At 38.7% G+C, this 16759-nt stretch overlaps 1 protein-coding gene across 1 annotated transcript in view; it reads right to left on the bottom strand.

The window, feature by feature from the left end:
• The window catches only part of LOC139742807 (uncharacterized), a 52729-nt gene extending 36384 nt beyond the window's left edge, over positions 1 to 16345 (bottom strand). Inside the window, exons 1-4 of the mRNA XM_071653320.1 lie at positions 16250 to 16345; positions 10004 to 10087; positions 8545 to 8684; positions 691 to 841 (exon numbers count right to left, since the gene is read on the bottom strand). Coding sequence (XP_071509421.1) covers positions 691 to 841; positions 8545 to 8673 — 280 coding nt within the window. The 5' untranslated portion in view covers positions 8674 to 8684; positions 10004 to 10087; positions 16250 to 16345. The remainder of the gene's footprint in view (positions 1 to 690; positions 842 to 8544; positions 8685 to 10003; positions 10088 to 16249) is intronic.
• Positions 16346 to 16759: the final 414 nt, after the last annotated feature.

Here is a 16759-nt window from a genome sequence, read left to right as displayed (position 1 = left end):
ACTGGTAAGTCTCTATATGTTACACCTTGCCTGACTAGATGCATTCCCAGCTTCATGTTGGATACTCTAAACCAAGCAGTCACATCACGACTACATGGAACATTCAAAGAGTATTCTTAGACAGTGACTTGACCCTTTGTTTTCATTGTTTGAGATACTGCGTAACATGTAAAATTACAAAAATTGACCCCTTGCGTGGAAAGAGTTTTCCATTGGTATCCAACCAAACAATCTCATGGATTCACAAATCTGTCTTAATGAACATACTAACCTCATAAAGATAAAAATTTTGCATCAAGTCAATGCTGCTCTATATTACTCATGCTACATGTATACCTACATATCGTGTGGTACAGGAGCCATGAAGATATTATCAAATGTTCCGATGTGATCAAACACAATGTGTCACAAGTTTATATCTTATGGACAGGTACTGTTGAGTGATAATAATATTGATGATAATAATAATGATAATAATAATGATAATAATTATCATCATCTCATCATCACAATGACAATGACCTGAAATATGATGCCTTTGGCAACCTTCAGGGTGTGTTAATCAGTGTCCTCCTTGCTCTACACAAAGATTACATCATTAGAATAACATTCAAAACTGTAATATTCCTTTGTAACAGTTGAGGCATCTGATGCTTAAAATGAATATCAGTGGTTGCATTCCAGACATACCTCTAATTTTGTTGCTGAGGGACTTTGAAAATACTTCGTTTAAAGCATCAACTTTGGCTGGATTCAGTTGAACATATTTCCCTCTCAGATCCTGAAGATGAAATGAAATGTCTTTCTGGGCTCGCTCAAAAGTCACATGTTTCAGCAGTACCTGCAAAAGAGAAAGTATAAAACAGCTTAAATATTAAAAAGTATGCAAATTTGATATCCCTACATCACTACACATAATTCAAAAAATAGATGCTGGTTCAACGGTCACTCCTGTATTTGTCAATCTTGCACTGGTCAGCTCATACACAGGTACAATGTACGTACATTATTTCAACTGGCAATGTTTCAGGTCATGACCATGAAATACAAAAGAAATAGTACATGAGTAATCAATTTCTATGTTATATAGTGGAAACATAAAGAAGTCAATTCATACAGAAGTTTAGTGTAAGATAAAAGTGGGAGCATCCTGTATCATACTGATACTGTACATGTAACGGCGTATCTCAAAAGGATGCGGCGCGGAGTGGAGCGCTCAATGCACCCGTTCGAGACAAGCCCCCCCCCCCCCCCATTTGTCTCGAAAGGGTGCGTTGAGCGGAATATGTTCAAATGAATGTACCCATTCGATACAACCGGGGGGGGGCTAGTCTCAAATATACGCGTAAGATAGTCTTGGAGGCCAGCCTTTTTGTCACATCGTATCCATCCACCACTTTTCCACTTTGTATTTATTGTTATTATCTTTTTTTACGCTATATATTTATTCTCTGGAAAATGTGCATTTGACGTGCCTTAAAAGCGATAAAACAATTGTTTGGTGGGACACTTCAAATTTTTAAATAATATAACATGTGAAGTTTATTAAAATGGAACTAGTGCATCAACGACTTGTGAGTGATTTTGTCATGTTGATGTCAATTTATGGATGTTCTGATGTCAAAGATGAAGTTCACATCTGAATCTGAAGAAGTGAATGTTACATGTACGTGGTTGAATTTTCTGATAGTTGGTCACCACTGAAAGTGTGCTTGAGTGAGTTAGTATTCATTTAATATCAACAATAAAAATAAAAGCATCACTTTCAATCATTTTACCAAACGTGAAGGGGAAGCATCAGTACAAACTTCCTCACTCGTTTTTTTTTTTCCTCTACCAATTCACATAAAAAATGTGATTTGATTTCGGACGTACGATTTATAGTAATTCATTTTGTTTCATATGTTTTCCTCTCATATCACTATATGAACCCTTCAAAAAATAAACGAGGACAACACAAAGCATAGCATCCCCTCGCCGGGTACAAATAGACTACACATGCATATAATGAACTGTGAACTTTGCCCTTTGCCTACACACTCAAAGATCTGTCAGAACCGAACGGTTCATACAGTAGTATGTAGGCCTAGATTAAAGGTCAGAGGTCATACTTTTTCAATGCAAAATAGCTAAATTGGTTGCATTCAAAAACGTAAGATTATTGTAACAGACCGATTTTTATAGAATTTGGTGTGAAGGTAATATTGACACCACCAGTCCAGTCCACCATCGTCCGCCTCGATCATCATACACAAGAGGGAGGGGCGGTCAGCTGTCCATCCCATAATACTCTTGTGGGCAAATTGGGAAATCTTGACTGCATGCGTTTCTTCAATGAAAGGATTCATAATTTCATGAGCTACCTAACATCAGATCACCAGCGGCGTCGATCCATGTTTTGGATTGGAAGGGGGGGGGGGGCAAAAGTTGAAAAAATGTATTTCATGTAAATTTTAGTGGCTTTGTAGCATTTTTATGCCTCCGCCACGAAGTGGTGCCGGAGGCATTATGTTTTTGGGTTGTCCGTCCGTACGTCCTTACGTACGTCTGTACGTCTGTCCGCATTCGTTTACGCGATAACTTGAGTAATATTGAATGGAATTTTACCAAACTTGGTCCAAGCATAAAGTATGATGGGGCAATTACTTGATTAGATTTTGGGAGAAATCGACCAAAGGTCAAGTCAAGGTCAAAGTCAAATCATGAAATTGTATCTGTTTACGCGATAACTCAAGACTGGATCATGCAAATTTCACCAAACTTTGTTGGAGGATAATGTATGGTAGGACAATTACTTGATTGATTTTTGAGTGAAATCAGACAGAGGTCAAAGGTCAAAGATCAAGGTCAAATCCGAAAATTTATCTGTTTATGTGATAACTAAAAACTGGTTTGAGCAGCTTTCCCCAAACTTGGTCCAAGGATGATGTATGATGGGGCAATTAGTTGAGTAAATTTAAGTGACATTGGCAAGAGGTCAAAGGTCAAAAGGTCAAGGTCAAATGCTAAAAATGTTGCTATTTCCCCCATATCCATGCCATGCCCAAAGGTATTTTCTTGAAACTTAGTGTAGACATGTATTACTGCATAAAGATTCTCCAGAGAGTTTTATGTCATAAGGTCAAAGGTCAAAAGGTCAAAGGTTAGGTGAAAATGTTACAATTTCCCTTTTCTCACTAATGGCTCAATGTATCTTCATGGAACTTGGTACATAAGCATGTACTGACTGGCAGGGATTATCTAGGGAATATAGGGGTCATGGGTCAATAGTCAGGGGGGGTCAAAGGTCAAGGTCAACTCCTCAATATTTTACCATTTCCCTCATATACTACAGTATACATATGCAATGCTTGCATTATTATTTTTAAAATTCAATATACAATATGTACATGTATTACCTAATGGAGATTCTCTTGGAAATTTCCTGCCAGAAGGTCAAAGGTTAAGGGTCAAAGCAAGGTTTTAATGCAAAAAAAAATCTATTTTGCACTGTTAAATTACACTCTTTCTTCATACCTTTAAAATTACTCAATGCATAAACTTATAAAAGGGTCAGTCAGAAGTTAAGTAAAAATCCTCAATTCCCCAAACGTGTACCTGAACTCTTTCATAGACAATTATAGCAAACCTAGTTCAAGGAAAGTGAATATTCAAGATATTTCTGACAAACCTGTCATTTCAATATTTTGCCAGTTATGTGAAACTGTCATCACACATTTTGAAGACATTGTCCTATACACCTATTGCAGGGCTCGACACTAACTTTTATTTTTGGTGGCCCGATCGGGCCACCAAAATCATTAATTTTTATTTTTTGGTGGCCCGAAAGTAAAAACTGGTGGCCAAAAAAAAAAATCAAGAAAAACATAAGAAATACTAAATCGGTCCTACTGAACATAGAAAATGAAATATCAAGTATTACTGAAGTGATACATGTACCCATGTCTAAAACAAATGAAGAGAAAATTCAATCATCTTACCATTATTCTGAGTTCTAAGATATAGCAAATAGGCTTATAGATTATTATAAAAGTTCATGCCTTGTTTATGTAGGTGGTCAAAACTTACGTTTGAAACGATAGAGTGGGAGCATTTGCAGACATTTGTGAACATCCGACATCTGTTTTGGCATTATAAAGAGCTTGGAAGTTACCGTTATTCATTTCTGATTGTAAAAGCAATTATCCAACATTTACTAGTATTTTAACACCGTACAGAGCCGAATGTTACTATTAATTACTTTTTTTTTTCAAATGTAAAAGTAAAGAACTGACATTCATTTTAGCATCTTATGGAGCTGAATGTTATCCTTATTCATTTCTGAACGTGAAAGCAAACATCCCCAATTTATTTTAGCATCTAACTGAGCCGATTGATACCGTTAATCATTTCCAAATGTAAAAGCAATAATCTGTTATTCATTTTAGCATCGTACGGAGCAGAATATTACCGTTATTCATTTTAGAATTAAAAAAGCAAACATCCAACATTTGTTTTACTATCGTATGGAGCCGAATGTTACTGCTGTCCACTTCCGAAAGTGAAATGAATTATCTGACAATTTAGCATTGTACGGAGCCGAATTTTACTGTTTTTCATTTTTGAACGTCAAGGCATACATCAGACATTAAATATTTTACCATCAAACGCAGATGAAAGTTACTGTTATTCATTTCGAAATGTAATAGCAAATATCCGACATTCATTTTAGCATCGTATGGAGCAGAATATTACTGCTATTCACTTCCGAACGAAAAAGCAATCATCTGACATTTATTTTAGCATCTTCCTTAGCCGAATGTTATTGCTATTTACTTTCGAAAGTAAAAGCAAACATCCGACATTTATCTAATCATCATTCGGGGTTGAATATCATTGTTATTCATTTCCGAACGTCAAAGGGCAAGGGATCATTCGACATTTATTTTAGCATCTTCCGCAGCTGATCTGTTATTGCTATTTACTTCAAACCTGAACGTGAACATCCGGTATTTATTTTACTATCTATATGGAGTTGAATATTATTGTTGTTCATTTCCGAACATCAGAGCAAAATTAATATCCGACATCTATTTTAGCATCTTCCGGAGATGAATGTTGTTGCTATATACATTCGAACATAAAAGCAAACATGAGACATTATTCTTATCATTCACCTGAACGTGAACATCCGGTATTTATTTTACTATCTATATGGAGTTGAATATCATGTTTATTCATTTCCGAACGTCAAAGGATTCATTCGACACTTACTTTAGCATCTTCTGGAGCTGAATGTTATTGTTATTTACTTTCCAACGTAAAAGCAAACATCCGGCATTTATTTTCTCATCGTACGGAGTTGAATATTATTAGTATTAATTTCCGAACGTCAAAGCTAACATTCCACATTTATTTCAGCATCTTCTGGAGCCGAATGTTATCCTTATTCATTTCCGAACGCAAAACCAAACATCCGACACTTCTTTTAGTATCATACGGAGCCGAATATTACCGTTATTCATTTCCAAAATAAAAAGCAAACATCCGGCATTTATTTTCTCATCGTACGGAGTTGAATGTTATTAGTATTCATTTCCGAACGTCAAAGCTAACATTCCACATTTATTTCATCATCTTCTGGAGCTGAATATTATCCTTATTCATTTCCGAACGCAAAATCAAACATCCGACACTTATTTTAGTATCATACGGAGTCGAATATTACCGTTATTCATTTCCAAAATAAAAAGCAAACATCTGACATTTATTTTAGCATCTTACGGAGCCGATTGTTACCGCTGTCCATCTACAAAAGTAAAGACAATTATCCAATTTTTTGGTGGCCCGATTGGGCCACCAAAATCTTCATTTCTGAAATGTTGGTGGCCTGACGCGCATTTTTGGTGGCCCCGGGCCACCGGGCCACCGTTAGTGTCGAGCCCTGCCTATTGAGAGAATCATGCATTATGGCGGAGGCATCAGTCGCCATATGTAGCGACATTTCTAGTTTAAACATATTTTCGCACTGCGTTTTATGAATTTTTAAGTTGCCGTAATAATTGGGGCAAAACGATACTTCTACCCCCCCCCCCCATCGATGCCTCTGCCGCTCACTCGCTCTTACAGATTTTTAGAGGCAATAATAGATACCGTGACCACAACAAGTCTTACCACCGTTGACCACGCCGCCAAAGTATGTTTGACAGTTTTATATTGTTTGTTTTGGTACTTTTTTTGTTTTGTTTTGTTTTTCGGATGAGAAACAAATACCACACAATTTCATAAGTGATTCAGCAAATTACACGGGGCATTTGTCCCCTCCGTGTAGATCTAATGATTTGCATAAATTAACAAAATTAATTCAGAATTCTGTGTAGACGTTTAATAGCTCCTACAATGCCCTATGAGATAAAACAAATAGAATTAAAAGGCGAAGGAGTAGCATTTTGTAGCCAATGTACAATATAGGTAAAAAATCAAGGTCAAAGGTCAAAGAAGACAAAGGTCAAAATTCTGTGTAGAAGTTTTGAAGCCCTCACCTAGTGCTATCACATAAAGCAAACGGAATCGAAATCGGGTAAGAAATGGCGCAGGAGTAGCATTCTGTAGCAAAATGCACAATATAGGTCAAAAATCAAGGTCAAAGGTCAAAGAAGTCAAAGGTCAAAATTCTGTGTAGAAGTTTTGAAGCCCTCAACTAGTGCCATCATATAAAGCAAGCGGAATCGAAATCGGGTTAAAAATGGCGAAGGAGTAGCATTTCGTAGCAAAATGTACAATATAGGTCAAAAATCAAGGTCAAAGGTCAAAGAAGTCAAAGGTCAAAATTCTGTGTAGAAGTTTTGAAGCCCTCAACTAGTGCCATCATATAAAGCAAACGGAATCGAAATCGGGTTAAAAATGGCGAAGGAGTAGCATTTCGTAGCAAAATGTACAATATAGGTAAAAAATCAAGGTCAAAGGTCAAAGAAGTCAAAGGTCAAAATTCTGTGTAGAAGTTTTGAAGCCCTCACCTAGTGCCATCACATAAAGCAAACGGAATCGAAATCGGGTTAGAAATGGCGAAGGAGTAGCATTTTGTAGCAAAATGTACAATATAGGTCAAAAAATCAAGGTCAAAGGTCAAAGAAGTCAAAGGTCAAAATTCTGTGTACGAGTTTTGAAGCCCTCACCTAGTGCCATCACATAAAGCAAACGGAATCGAAATCGGGTTAGAAATGGCGAAGGAGTAGCATTTTGTAGCAAAATGTACAATATAGGTCAAAGGTCAAGGTCAAAGGTCACGACTGAAATTCTGTGTAGAAGTTTCAAAGCTCCCATGTAGTGCTATCATATAAAGCAAACAGAATCAAAATTGGCTCATAAATGACAGAGAAGTAGCAAATTGAAGATTTTGATCACACACGGACGCACACACGGACACACGGACTTGGCTGTAAAATGTCTTGAGAAGTAGCATTTTTATGTTTTTGGAGAAATTTTTGTAAGGCCTAATGAATTCCAGAATTGCGTTAAGCTTGGTAGCTCCCAGCAAGCCCTATCAGATAAAACAATCAGAATCGATTAGAAGTAGCATTTGTGTGTGTGTGTGTGTGTGTGTGTTTGAAGAAATTGCCACACACGTGTCTGCGTAAGGAGCCTGTTTCATATAGTCCCCTCACGAACTATGATGGGGGCAAAAAGTCTGGCCTCTAAGACTAGCTTACGCGTACATTCGAGATTAGGTTGTCTCAAATGGGTGCGTTCATCGAACATACTCCGTCCAACGCACCCTTTCAAGACAAATGGGGTGGGGGGGGGGGCTTGTCTCGAATGGGTGTGTTGAGCGCTCTGCTCCGCTCCACTCCACGCTGCACCCTTTCGAGATAAGCCACATGTAACGGTACATCTGTGCTTGCGTTTTCAATGAATCGAGGATACATATGAACTGGCTTTCGATTTGAACTGCCATTCTTTATCTGTAAATGTATGTACTGTAAAAGTGGATATTTTCACGCGACTAATTTTTCGCGCTTGGCCGGGTAAGAAGAGTTTCGCGTGTTTTTAAATCCGCGGAATCAAGACATCACATACAGGAACATATGGCAAGCAAAAATATTCGCGTGCTTTTATTTTCGCGCTAGTTTCTGGTTGCGCGAAATGCGCGAAAATTTCAACACCACGAAAATTTCCAATTTTACAGTAATTAAAGGAAGACTTGGCTGAACTTCTTTTGAATCATGATACACAGGATATATTGGAAATGAACAGTTTTGGTCCTTGGTGCGATCCTCCTGGGCCCTATGGGAGCCACACATGTAACCAAGTATTTATCACCTGCCCCGATTCTTGCAACATTTTGTCAAACACTGACTATGCGATAAAACAGATGAACATGTAAAGCATTTATGGATGATGGATGAACAACAGATTTCAGGCAATGGACAGAAATTGAGTGATTACATGTTGTACATTATTCTTTTGCTCAGGTACAGTAAAATGTGTATAAAGCTTTGGAGCTGTTTGCTTCCATATACCTTGTGAGACAGCCACATATTCACAAACAAATCCATATCAACTTACTTGTTTAGAAGAAGACACAAGATGCTTGTCCAAATCTGTATCACTAGCTGTTGTCCTGGTCCCGTTCCGATTCCCAGATTTCACCTTGGACTTGATGAGGTCTCTCCGAATGGTGTCGCCTATCGTCATTCTTTCTCTCCCTGTATAAAAGATTTCACAATAATAAGGCTAGTAAATTTGCTACCAGGTACTATACTATGATTTTACATTAATTACAGGAAAGTAGTGTTACTTGATAAGCAGAAATGCATGCATGATATGCCTCCAAAGCAAACTAGAGTTTTAAAGTTCTTATTGAATATGCAGTTGGTAAAACAAAACAAGAAAGAAGACATGGCATTAGTGGTGAGATGCTGTGCCAAATCAAATTTATCCTCTGAAGACTTAATCATCCAGATGATGTTATATGTTACACAGACACGTCATGATGAAATAACAGTCTGCAATACAGTGTTGTTAATACACAGACAAAACAACATTTTTACCTCAGAAGTATTCAACATGAACATGACATACATTTAATGATTCTTCATGCAACCAGTAGCATCTGCATAGCAAAGTAAACACTTGACTACAGTTGTAGGCTTCCACAAAAGGCAATAGAAATAAATGAATTTATAACAGTTTCCACACATAATGGATGTTGCCTTCATTACAACATCAGATTATGTGAATATAAATCCTACCCTAAAAAAAGAATGGAAGAGTCCAAATCCTCATTTGCATACAAGTAAACACATGCCGAACTTGCCAGCTACACTTCTGTATTGGCATGTACACATACCAATGGTATGTGCCACCAGTTTGCTCCCAGGGTACATAAATGTAATGCTGTACGCTGTGCAGTGTCATATGTAGTATTATTCATGCTTTTTAATATCTCTGACCACTGAAGTTCTTACACATTAATTGTACAATGCCGTGATTAGCAAGTTCATGCAAAGGTCATTTGGATGTGATATTTTGCAACAGAGTGGAACAGAACACATGGCGGGCATTTAATTTATGACATTTATGGACGTCTCCAAACATTTTTTTTACAACTTTTTATCTATTTAGTCCTTAAATCTAAAAAAAAAGGCTGAAGACGAAGGAGCCCTGGTTCTCATGTCCATAATTTAATTCTTTATGATTACCTACTATGTAAGAGTCCTTGAGCAAGCATTAATATATTTGACAATTGATCATATATTAAAGTAAAATCAAGCCCTGTACATAGGGTTTATGCGAAGAGAATCAGATAGGGTAAAGCAAGCCGCCCATAATTTGACCGTAACGCCGTACAAAATTTGACCGCCCACTGCATGTAAAACCTATGCCTTTTGCCTTTTGGCACGAGACGTCGAACCTTGGACAATTCGCTTTAGGCCCTACTCTTGTGAAAGTGATAATGATGCTGTGCAGATTCAATTTAACTTTCTACACAATATGAAAAGTTTACAAAGGAAAGTACACTTACCCTAGAGTCAGATTTTGTGTAAGCAGCTCTGGTTTCCTTGGTCCTGAAGTTTTCAAATCATGGGCCATTTACTGTTGTCTGTAACTTAAACAAAAAATAGAAAAGGACATGTCAAAATATTCACACTCGCACAGCAATCAAACAGGGGAACTACTAGAGTCGAGTCTCTATCTTACATAAATGTAATCTTTTAATATCTTTTAATATCGTCGGCCTTACGCCAAAAGGCCCTTAACACCATAGACTTTGTAACGTTACACTATTAGTGCCCTTTTGGCATAAGGCCGACGACATCGTAATTATGCCCGTCACACTTTGCTGGATAAGGCAAACGCATGGGAAACGAAAGTCGATTTTTGGCATCCATTGATATCCGTTAAAATGCATTTCATGCCCTTTTTATCCTTTGGATGGACGTTTATTTTCCGGTGATTTCCATCAGAGCGGCCAGAAAACTTTGTGCATGCACAAAGTTTTTCCTCGCCAAAAACGAATAGCGCGATCCGACCCATGTCCTATTGTTGCACCTTTTTTCCTGTATCTGTACCGTACGTTGTCATTTTCCACGCGTTTTAATCCACTAGGCCTCCTGTAAAGTCTGTTGCTGCAAGAGATTGAACGGATAGAACGACAATGTACATCACATCGAACACATACCCACGGCAGTCACATGACAATTACCGGCAAAACGCATTTAGTTACGGATAATGCAGCTGTCATTTGTATGACGCACCTCTTGACCCCCGGGATAGGTGCGTCAAAGTACCAATGTGCGCCATACCTTTCCCTATAGCTGGGTCATATATCTAAACTCAGTCATATTGTAATTTTTATAATAATTTTGATAATCATTTAAATACTATTGTTTGATTTTTGAACTGGCATGCAATATTACTATTTGATATAGTTTTTGTTCGATCTTTCGATCTGGGGGGGTGAATGTACACACCATCCCCCAGCTAAAATTCTGGGGGATGCATCCCCCATCCCCCCTGCTATCTATATGCCCCTGACTAGTTGACAATAAGAAATCGAATTTTTGAGATATGAACAAAAATGTGTAGGAAAAATAGCAATGAAATATAATATGAATACAAAGTATTAATATCAAAGAATATTTATATTAAGAAAATGCAAAACATATGAGAAATAAAATACATAAAGTATTTTAATAAAGATACAAGGTAATTGTAAATATTCAAATATCCAAACAGTAGGCCTAGGCGCCTAGGCGTACTTTCTGAATATATTCAGAAATTTCTATCAACATTTTAAACATATTACAAGATTCCCAAATACTAGTTGAAAAAAATAAGAAATCGAATTTTTGAGATATGAACAACAACAAAAATAAAAATGCGTAGGAAAAAACCACTTCAACTTCGAATAACTTCGAATTTCTCAAAACCGTTTCCTAGTTCATGGACATCCCATAGAAACGCGTGTTTTGATATACACGTTGCTATGGCATGTCCTCGAACTATCTAGTTTCGCGAAACTACGGCCTAGCCACAGTAATTTTTTCCGTAACCTCCCGCCTCCCCTTCTCCGATTCGAAAACAGCTTGATTGAAGCCCCTGCCTATTTAAACACGAACCTTATTAAACCCTAAGTTAGGTACATGGTTTATATGGCTAGTGTTTAAATAGAATTTACTATTTTAAGTTAATATAGGTTTTAATAGACTCTCAGTAGTTCCATAATCGTTTGTACGTGTCGATCGGCAGGTTAAGGTTACGGAAAAAATAATCGCGGCCTGGCCTCTGCCATGTCTCTTCTTGGTCTACGTATACATATGTACGCCTGTACTGTATACATGTACCACATGGTCCACATCAGGCACGTGGTTTTGCTGCAGATTCCACGGTCGACGCTACACTACAGTGAGAGCGATTGAAGGATAGCGAGCTTCGCTATGCCGCGGGCGTGTATGTGATGATTTTAATCACAAATCGTGTTTGGTAGTGTGGTTTTGGAGCAAATTTGTGCTCAAACTTTCTGAAAAGACCTTTAGTCTGAAATCAGATAGAAAAAGAAGACATACAAGAATGAAGTGAGTATCAGTATGTTATAATAAAACTGAATGAAAATTGTGTCATTTTCGCGTTTTCAGGAGCCGGTGAATTCGGCCGGCTCGCGATCGTGAGTTTGTTTTATTCTGTTACGGAGGGATACCATGCAAGAAGCCTCGCAAAATTACATGACGGTCATATTAACGAACCTTTTGACACACTCTGGTTAAATGACCGACTATGACGCACATATGGGTCAGTATTGTGACAGACATTTTGCTCCCATGACGGTCCCACACGTCATCAAATTGGTGGTACTTGACGCGACCATGACGCACCTTTCCCGGGGGTCAAGAGGTGCGTCATACAAATGACAGCTGCATAACTAACGGACAGGACGGTCATAAGTGATGATTGCAGCATATCTTACTACGGGATATGTATAGCACATCCACAATATATGAACAGGAAATTAAGCTGATGTTTAATGAATATATACCAGCCTTGCTATAATTGACCCCTGCAAGGACATAAGAATGTCGTAGAACCTCGCCCTTCATTAACCTATTGAGTGCCTCTCTGACTCTGTCTCGATGAACTGCCACCGGCTCCAAGCTACAGCCATACAGGGCAGCCTCATACTAAATAGGCAGATCTGAATCTGCAGAATGCCAGCAGGGCCCTCCAAAGGAATGTCGCCGCCTGGAGGAGGCAACGCAATTACGCAAGCAACAGAGAATCCAGATGCGGTCCAAGAAGTGGCAAATTGTTCCTGAGGAACTATTTAAAGGCAATTAGGAGTAAATTTATTACTAACCGTTAGGTTTGTATGACCAATTGGACACAGACACAAAGTCGAAACAAATTCGAACTAGTAGTAGTATGATTGAGAGTACCACCTATCGTCACCCTAAGGATCTGTAGCTTGTTTATTCCAAAAATATAAAACAAATTTGCCTAATTCTTACCTCAAATATGCCATAAATACTGCAGTTTTGAATGTCGTGACCGTCTCGTTGATTATGAATCTGTTTCAAAATAGCGCAATTTTAGTGCATGCAATCCGTTTTCTTCACGCAGCTTATAATAAAAGGGTACCTAGCGATCGGCACCCCCTCCCTCCATAGGTAATACACGTGAATTTCACAGCCATGCGTCGTTACTGAGCGGATGTGTAACTGAAACGTTTAGTTTGGTTTGTTAGTTTGTTTGTGAGTTTGATTTTCGTTTCTTCGTTTTTATTGTTTTCATAATCATAGCTAATGACACTTAATCCCGTGCGTACCTTTTCATTCTATACGCAAACAGCCATGATACGCAGGGTGCCGATGTCAACAAGGTACCCTGCCGATAGGTGGTATGGTGGGTGTTCAACACATCGACCGGGTCCATATCAACCGACCGCACACTATAATGGCATTGCGCGTACAGAAAGAAAATGTAAGCATGGGACTACGCGCAACGGTGTTTGATTCTTCACTGGGCTATGCTAGCGAGTAAAATGAGGCGAAAACAAATAAGTATTCCCTCTAAATTAACGAAATTTAGCAAAATCGAATAAGATTTATCGTGTAACTACATATAATTAGGCCTACCTTTGCTGACTCATTGTTAGATGTAGAGTATCCTTCCGTAATAAATTTGACGATTTTGACTGCAAAATTGTCACTGCCACTTGTATGATCGTGCACACACGTTACACATGCACATGACATAATTATTTTGTCGCCCGCTACGAGCGTACGAGTTGAAGCAGAAACAAGAAATGAATGTGAAAAAACAAACCGACTGATCTAATTTATTTCAATTACGATGAAAAAGTTTCCTAATGAAAATCAATTCAAATTCATCAAACAGTCCTTCAAAAGTAATATCGAAGGATTCAAAATATATTCAAATATTATTGGGGAAAAAATGACGGCTAGAAAAAAACAGCGGCCTGTCGAAAAAACGCATTTAAGTGCCCTTTATACGTATTGTCAGGGTGGTCGGTTGAAATGAAAAGGGCAACTGAGTGCGGAAAAAATGACACCCCACGCGTTCGAAGCCGCCATCTAGAGTGCATACCTCAGATCGCATTTTCAGTGCGCGCTTGTGAATCCGGAGTATTTTCTCCACACGTGAGTAAAATTTCAGGCAAATTGTGAGATTTTTCACGTTTCTATTGATAGAAAAACGTTAGGTGGCCGGTATTATGAACATCCAACCATGCCCTTATATAGCCTGACCAGACAGCTGTGCGAAGCAAGCACAGCGGTCTGACATGCATTAGTGTTCAAACGTTGTAAACGACCGTCACTATTGACGGCAAAATCACATAAAATGCATTTTATTTTGTTTGATTTTAAGAGTAAGATGATTTTTACCACTCACCTACAGCATATTTTCCTGATGGTTGAGTTGAATTCGGCGTTTTGTTGGTATCCAGACCTTACTGTTGAATTTTTCGGAGTAGATTGTGCGGTGGCATCCTTTCCTTTGAGCGCTTCACAAAATCAACAATCTACCACGCATGCGCAACCAGAAGTAGTTGCATTTTACGTACGCCCATGCGCCCGTGCGTTTTGTGTGTTACGTACGTAAAGCTACAGCACTCGTATCCGCGCGTGCTGCGCCTGCAATGATTGACCTTTTTATGGGTCACTCCGACTAGCTCATCACTTCCGCCCCGACTACCTACGTTGTAGTATACGAGAGTGAATGCCATTCAAATAACACGCAGATGAGGAGTGAAGCAATACGGACGTTTACAGACCTGACTTTAGCCACGGATTTCGGTGAGTTTTGGACATAATTAAACAAAAAATTGCATACCGATTATTGAATGATTATCATCATAGATTACGGTGATTCCTTATATTTTAGTTTTCCACGATTAATAAAGATATTCATGAAGGAAACGTACACCCACCGCTGAAAAATAACGTCTGCGAAGGAATAGACGTGCAGCCGCTGTCGCTTCATGACAGCGGCTGTGTGTAGTTAACCCTTATACAGTAATAGACTAGAACTTCTAGGCCTAGTTCTAGCAATGTTAGACCTAGTTAGTAAATTTACCTACACTCACAGTGCAAATTGTACTTAAGTTTGCTACGTCTCACCGAATTTACCAGTAGGCCTAGAAGTATGTCTACAGATTGACCGAAAGATCGGTCTGTATCTGTCCGTCGGGGAATGTTCCGCGGAGACTGCGTCTGGCTTCACGGATCCCCTCCGTATACAGACCGAAGTCAATGATTGCGGCTCCTGTGTGGAGCAGTCGCGCACAGATCAAACGTTACGATAAACCAAATTTCAGACAGCTTTTTTACATTCAAACAAGTATGACATGACATGACACATTATGCAGCAATATTTGGGATAAATTTCTCACATTGTGCAATCGAAATACTCACATAACCTCGGTTATAATGCAGAAATTTTATCGATATCGCAACATCGCCGTTCGCGAGCAGTAAGTCGCCATTTTGAATCTGTAACAATTGCTAAGCCAATCACATGCGAGGTACTTGTTTTAGTAAAACAAACACGTAGAAGCTACCTCGCATGTGATTGGCTAATAGATTCATAGTGTATGTTTCTGCAGTTTGAATGTGACAACGCGACAGGCTGTGTTTTACGTTGAAAATTCTCCTAAAATGTTGGATTATTCATTAATCTGGTGAGTGTAACGTATTCTTTAAAAAATAATTTCACCATACAAGCTTAAATTTGCCGACCTAGGGTCGTGAATTAGACGCAATCGAGAAGGGTGAGGTACCTCACCCAATTTTCCATAGAGACAGTGGTTAAGAACATCCACACAGCAATGGGTACTGCAACCTTCCGTCTGTCTACGGAGGACAGCGTTAATGGCAAAATATAAAAGAGTCCTCCGGACAGACGGATCTTTCTGTCTAGTCTACAGACCGCAGTCTTCCGTATCCACGACTGGTTAAAAAAAGATGAATAAATGAATACGGATTAATTATTTCACTTATTTCTAACGTTAGTCAACACTGTACGTTAGCTGTACTGTACTGTGTAGAGAAGGGAGGCTGAGGTCGCGCTAAATGCAACCTCCGTGGATACCGCAGGGTTTCACACACAAGCGTCAATCTACGACCAGTACGATTCGATTCCAATCTTACCATGCATGCTTACGAATGTCACCTGCAAGCGGATTTGTTTGTAACTTTTGAAAAACAGAAACCAGTACAGACTATTCGCATCTACTTCAGTTTCATTCTCTTACCTTATTTGGCATTTCAGATATTGTAGATTTGTTGTAGATCGTTCAGAATCGGGTAATTCTTACGCACGATTATTGAGTTTCCTCCACGTATTGTACACTACACAAGTATAATAGCTACCGGTGTGTTTTATGCGGTACGCATACGGTGCATGCATTCACTATACATGTACTACAGTAGTCTGGCATCGGACAGACTGGGATAACGTACGAATGCATGCTTGATTATGCGATGCATGCAATGGCATAAAGCATGGCTTGCACCATACTTGCAGTTGCAGCGCACGCAGTGCGCGTATGCAGTATGGCACTATCGTACACGCAAAGGTACTACTGAGTACAATTGTATGTTGTGTTGAAAGTTAAAAGTTGAAAGTTGAAAGTTTATTTACTTTAACAACCCATATTCTGGGTATCGGTATCGGAGTCCTTTTAGTAGAGCTGGGGCCTGTCTTATAAAGACTTGTGATAGAAAAGCCTGTCTTATAAAGACTTGTGATAGAAATCAATCAC

Source organism: Diadema antillarum, unplaced genomic scaffold (genome assembly GCF_040938485.1).
Source record: "Diadema antillarum isolate AM-2024a unplaced genomic scaffold, OU_Dant_1.0 seq00001021_RagTag, whole genome shotgun sequence".
Lineage (NCBI taxonomy): Eukaryota > Metazoa > Echinodermata > Echinoidea > Diadematoida > Diadematidae > Diadema > Diadema antillarum.
This window is presented reverse-complemented; position numbering and strand designations above follow the sequence as displayed.